At 30.2% G+C, this 6,545-nt stretch overlaps 1 protein-coding gene across 2 annotated transcripts; it reads left to right on the forward strand.

Moving 5' to 3' along the window:
- Window positions 1–1,084: 1,084 nt before the first annotated feature.
- Window positions 1,085–6,316, forward strand: LOC145937259 (protein fem-1 homolog B). 2 transcript variants are annotated; one of them, XM_083040195.1, is made up of 10 exons: window positions 1,085–1,675; window positions 2,417–2,594; window positions 2,671–2,888; window positions 3,080–3,435; window positions 3,526–3,686; window positions 4,084–4,388; window positions 4,731–4,960; window positions 5,374–5,490; window positions 5,610–5,675; window positions 5,792–5,932. In XM_083040195.1, the coding sequence occupies exons 1-9, from the start codon at window positions 1,526–1,528 to the stop codon at window positions 5,659–5,661; spliced, it is 1,767 nt and encodes a 588-aa protein (XP_082896321.1). In that variant the 5' UTR covers window positions 1,085–1,525; the 3' UTR covers window positions 5,662–5,675; window positions 5,792–5,932. The 2 variants fall into 2 exon arrangements, with proteins under 2 accessions (XP_082896321.1, XP_082896320.1); XM_083040194.1 differs by having other exon boundaries at window positions 1,087–1,675; window positions 5,569–5,675; window positions 5,792–6,316.
- The last annotated feature ends 229 nt before the right edge of the window (window positions 6,317–6,545 follow it).

Consider the following 6,545-nt stretch of genomic DNA (forward strand, 5'->3'; position numbering starts at 1 on the left):
TTCAAATTTCGAAAGACTGATTAAAGATTAATCGCGATTGCATGTATTAAGTAATATTCCAATGAACGTCCATCAATATTTCTTGCAATTATGAATATCGCTTATTCAAGTTTAACATCGCGTAATAAAATAACACAATGTATCATGCTCGTTAGCAATTAAACAGATTATACTTATAATTAATATCGTATTTATCATTCAATTAATTAAATTTGATTAATATTTTGTTGCAATATTTATGATATTTGACAATGATTTTCGTATTATGTTAAAATGTAAAATATATTAATATATATTATAATAAATAATATATAATAATAAAATATAATAATATATCATTTTTCTATTCATTTTTAATTTTTAATTTTCTTAATTCTACCAATTAAAAATATAATTTTAATATAATTCTTTGCTTTTTTTCTTTTTTTATTGATTAAATGATTGCGCGACGAAAAGGCTAAACGTAGTGCTACATTGTTGACTCGTACTACTTAATCTATCTATATTCTTATTTTGCGCATAATAAAATTATGATATATAAAGTGCATATAATTTTTTATTGTTTTTGATTCGTATTAATTATTTTATATGCGCTACGCGCGCGCTTGTGTTATTCTAGTACTTATAAAAAATGAATCTTTAATAATTTACTAAGTCTATCGTCTTGAAAATCGCAGAATTGCGATATAGATACTTTAGTAAAAATTGACTCAACATGACTATATATTTTTTGTCTCAAGAAAAGGAGAAAAAATTTTAGATTATTTTAATTTTTTCTATATTAGTAAAAGATATAGAAAAATAAGTTGCTGTCTTTCGCTTTTGCGTAAATATGTCTTTGATTTTCACATGTTCGAAATCTCTGCCGCGAATTTCGTCAATAAAGATGAATACTTTCGTTACCATCAGCTGATTTCGACACATGTATACTTTCGTTACCATCAACTGATTTTGACACATGAATACTTTCGTTACCATCAGCTGATTTTGACACATGTGCGAAAAATAATCACAAAGCCATCCGACACAAATCGCACGCTGCAGAATCTGTCACATATACTATATGCGTTGATACAATAAGTATATATATATATATATTCGTCGAGAGGAATGGATTCGTTATTTCAGAACTCGCGAAAATGAATAATGTGAATAAGTTATTGGATAAATCCGAAAAACGATCTTTTCGAGAGATCGCGCGATCGCGAATTTAGAAGATTCGCGGATTCTCAGCGCATCTTTCATTCCGGTTTCGGGAAAGACGCACAAAGGAGGGTAAAAACGCACCGCTTTGTGCGCAAGTTATTTTTACGTCGGGATCGCTACATTGTTGCTCGTAACGCTCTTAAAATAGGATCGGGACGGCATGCGTTGTATTATTTTCCGCACGCTGGGTAAAGAGTGGAGAACATGAGTTTTGAGGTTACCACGGAGATTCACGGCGGTTCCGCGATCAGCTGATCCCAGCGAATATCTCTGGTCCTCCGTGTCTGGGAATAATATTATTTCTCCTCGACACACGAGGATGATGGACACCGCGTATGAGATAATAGACGATGCCCAGCTGTCGCTGATCAAGCGGATTTATTATTCCGCGAGGGACGGGATGGCAATGGCTCTTTATACCCTGCTGAGCGATAAATCCGACGCCGACGTCGATCATCTGATCAACCAGGTAAAGCGTCGCCGCTCCGAATCGCTCGTGGAAATAATTTTTTTTTTTCTTTCTTTTTTTTTTTTTTTCTTTTTTTTTTATCAATTAATCGCCGATAATTCCGATTGTAAATGTCACTTGCTCGATTAGATGAATAAATATATATATATATATATAGATATATTTATATTACTATATACATACTTCTTTGTCTAAAAGTATTTCTAACTTTATTTGCAATTATAGTTTTAAATGTAAAATAAAATATAAAATTCTCATTATAGCTTTTAATATGAAATGATTGATTGATTATAGTTTTAAATATAAAATTCTAATTGTAGCTTTTAATATGAAATGATTGATCAAAGAAGCTCTGCGAAAGTTAGTTAGATTTATATATATAATTTCAGTAATTAATTCATTCAAGTTTGTAGAATACTATGTTATTATATAGTGCGACACTGATTCTTTTGCACCAGTGGTGCACATTTAGAAAGAATTCAGGACAACTTGCAACATGTTTCTATATATATATTAATGAAGTGTTATATATATATTTTCTATTATTCTTAATCTTGTAAATCTTTCTAAGCTATAAAGTACTATATAAATTTTCAAATGTATTAATTTGATATATAAATATACATCTTATAAATATAATTTTCTCTTATTGGATATAATTATTTATAATATCCAATTTTATTCACACTTGTCGAAAATGTGCAAAACTGTCTGAAATGTTATTTTGATTCATATTTACAGAAAGTTCTAGAAGACGATGGACAAAGGTGTACTCCTTTGATAGTTGCCGCACGTTATGGGCACAATAAGGTAGTTAGACTGTTACTTGACAAGCTCAAACCTGATTTAGAGCAGGAAGGTACAGTCAAATTTAATGGATACGTTATTGAGGGAGCCAGTGCACTTTGGGCCGCAGCAGGTAACAGCTACAAAATAATAAAAAATACTGTAATAAAAAATTCTGTTACATTAAATAAATAAAATGTTTATTGCAGGTGCGGGACATTTAAGTGTTCTTAAAACTCTCGTGAAAGCAGGCGCAAACATTAACCATCCAACGAAAACCAATTCTACCCCACTTCGAGCTGCATGTTTTAATGGACGCTTGGATATTGTTAAATATTTGATCGACCACCATGCAGATATAAATATTCCCAATACATTTAACAACACTTGCCTCATGATAGCGTCATATAAAGGACATCTTGAAATTGTGAGCACTTAGAATTATAATATAATTATTATATATAATATTTTAATTATATATTTAATTATATATATATATATATATATATTAATTTATATAAATTTATTATATAAATTCTAACATATATAAAAAATTGTTACGCAATCACATGGTTTACATAGATTTAACTAATCCTTTGACGTCTAAATTTTTCTCAGGTCAATTTTCTATTAGACAAAGGAGCGGATCCTAACAAAAAAGCATTTTGTGGCGCAACGGCGTTGCATTTTGCCGCCGAATGCGGACACAGTAACATTGTTAGCGAATTATTGAAGTATGGAACGAAAATGACGAAGAATGTGAGTGGCATGACACCTTTAATAACGGCTGCCGAACGAACGCGTGCGGAAGTCGTTGAATATCTAGTACAAAAGGAGGAAGTGACGAAGGAGGAAGTGACGAAGGAGGAAATAATAGACGCTTACGAGCTACTTGGAGCGTCTTACGCTAATGATAAGGATAACTATTGCCTAATTAAAGCGTATAAGTACCTGTATGAAGCGATGAAGTTAAGGTGAGAAAACTAATCGTTTTTATTTACTGTGGATTCTCTCTTTTGCGCTTATCTTAAATTACACATTATTTTTCTCTTGTGTCCCTCCAGGTATAGCGATATTAATAATATTGTATATAAGCAACTAGGTCCAGTCGTAAAAGCATATGAGAATTGGAGGGAAAGCGAGACACTCGAGAGATTAGAAAGCATTAAAGATAATCCCAACGCTATACATATGGAATCGCTCGTTATTCGGGAAAGAATTTTGGGTAGATATGCGTTTTTTTATTTACTTTTATTAAAGCTATACAGGGTGTCCAATTTTAATCGACCAACCCCCATTCCTTGTAATTTTTGGCATAAAAAGTTATAAGGGTGAGATGGCTAAAAATGAATCGATTTATATAAAAAAAATTATATTAGTTCCATTTAAAAAAACAAACATGACTTTCAAATAACCTTGAAAAATGTCCTTCAGAAAAAAGTCAGTAGCGTCATCTTCTGTCCCCTTTTAAATCAAACAACTTTTGTTTGAAACATTTTGTTGTACAATCAAAAATAAAAGTTTTTGAGGGGTGATTGATTAAAATTGGACACCCTGTATATAAAAATGTTTTGCTCTTTAAGGAGAAGTAATATTTTTTTAAAATTGATTTATTCATCCAGGTCTTCATAATCCAGAACTGCCACATCCTATAGTATTTAGAGGCGCAATATTTGCGGACAACGCCAGATTTGACAGATGCATAGACTTATGGTTGCACGCTTTGAAACTGAGACAGCTCAATGATATATCCATCGTAACGGATCTTCTTCGATTCGCGCAAGTTTTCTCGCAAATGATACACGTAGGCGTCGATTTGGATTTCTCCCAGGTGATAAATGTATTGGAGGCAAGCATCACAGAATTGAATAGGAACAAAACTAAAATTCAAAATCCAGATTCCAAGGATGACATTGATCAATGCATTGTAAGTTTGATGAAAAAAAGACTTTTGTTTCCATGAGAGAGCTATATTTTAATAATCCAATATAGAGTCATCTCTGATGTGTCTGTACATTCTTTTTTTTTTTATTTATTTATTTTTTTTATTTATCACGTGATTCTGTTGCTTTCACAGAAAATGAAAAGGATTTGTGAATCGCTATTTTTATTAAATTATTTTATTTAATTATTTATTATATATTACTTATATTATATTAAATTATTTTTATTTAATTATTCTTAATGAATGCCAGCGACTGTATATTGGATTATCGCGTGACACAAATAGAAAAGTTTGTCCCTATATTTAGAAATAATGTCTGCATAGGAAGAGATGGAATCGAATATTACAACGACTTTGTATATTCTAACGATTTTGACGAAACTCATGACGCTTAATGGAAACAGATGCGACGAGTCCGATTTGAGACAGGCGTATCACGTGGTGCACAAATTATGCGCGTTACAGATTTGCCTGAAAGATGGGCAGACCCTGTTACATCTTGCTGTGAATGCCGAAACCCCTGTTGATGATTTTCATACGAATGATGTCTGCAAGTACGTAAAAGAAAGAAATATTAAATGTACAAAATATTAAAATATAAAAATATATATAATATAATTATATATATACGTATAAATATATAATATATAATAATATATAAAATATTAAAATATATTAAAATACAAAATATTAAAATAATATTCATAGAAGATTGGTCCTCATTTTAAGCAAAATTATCCGTTTGATATTCTCATTCTTAATTTTTTAATTTTTGTGAATAAGCTTCAAAATTTATTTGATTTAATTTGATTTGATTTATTTGTAACTAACTTTACATGTAATAACACTTATCCATACTTATTTGCACAAATTACATAAGTGTATAAACTGTAAGCCATTCAAAGCCATAAGACATGGATTAACAAATAAATAATAAATATAATAAAAAAATCTATTTGATTTTCAGATTTCCTTGCGCAGCCACAGCCAAGTTATTAATTGGTTGCGGAGCTGATGTAAACGCAATGGATAATGAAAGAAACACGCCGCTTCATGTCATCGTTGGTTACAACAAAGCAATCAGGTATGCTATGCTTAAAGTTACTGTACTATAAATTCATCTCTTTTGTATAGATTTGATAATATTTAAAAATTTTTTCAGTGATTTTGCGACTTTACATTCAATTATAATAAATCTTATAGAAGCTGGAGCACATATGGATACTGTGAACAATGGAGGACTCACACCATATGATGTAGTTACTACGGGTAGGTTTACACAGATCTCTCAAATCATTTATCTCAATTTAAATTCATTAAATTCTCTCTATTACGGAATTTTCCACATGAACTTCTAGTTGGCTAATACTCAATTTCTATTTCAGGTGTAGCTAAAATAATATTACGAACTCAGACGAAATTATCCTTAACGTGTATGGCTGCCAAGGCAATCAAAGCTTACAATCTGCCTTATTATGGTAACGTTCCTCGTTCGCTCGAAAGTTTTATTGAACTGCATGGACCCGGGCTGAATCAGAGCTGACGAGTCTTCGACGTCTTCGTCACGAAGAATCGAAGTTTTCTTGTGTATAAAATATATACAATACTTTAATATATAATACTCTTGTATAAAGTGCAATCGATTTCCTTTATTCTACGATTTTCCCTCAATCTCTATTTCTGGCCTAATAAATGCGCAAAAAATGAAGATATTCTTTTCTCATTTTCTTTATTCGATGACAAATATTGCAAGAGAATTCTAGAGAAAAGTAATCGGGCTATAATATAAAGATAGAGAATCGCAGAATAAAGAAAATGGATTATAATGCTAAATATAAAAAATTTTCAAGTTTTCAATTATATATCATATGTAATATGAAACGTCAGACGTAAAATTGGAATTCTACAGATATCTTGTGAAAGATTCTTTTTTTCCCTCCTCTCTCATATGGAATTTTATATATATATATATTATATTATATATATTATATTATTATTACATTATTTAATTATATATTATATATATAATTGTTATATATATATATATAATTATATATTATATATATATATATATAATTATTGATGAATATATATTATATATAAAATCAAACAGAACCTTTGCAACTATATATCACTTTA

Source organism: Prenolepis imparis, unplaced genomic scaffold, assembly GCF_030444845.1.
Source record: "Prenolepis imparis isolate NDT839.2.m4 unplaced genomic scaffold, iyPreImpa1.0 SCAF_6, whole genome shotgun sequence".
In the NCBI taxonomy this organism is placed as follows: domain Eukaryota; kingdom Metazoa; phylum Arthropoda; class Insecta; order Hymenoptera; family Formicidae; genus Prenolepis; species Prenolepis imparis.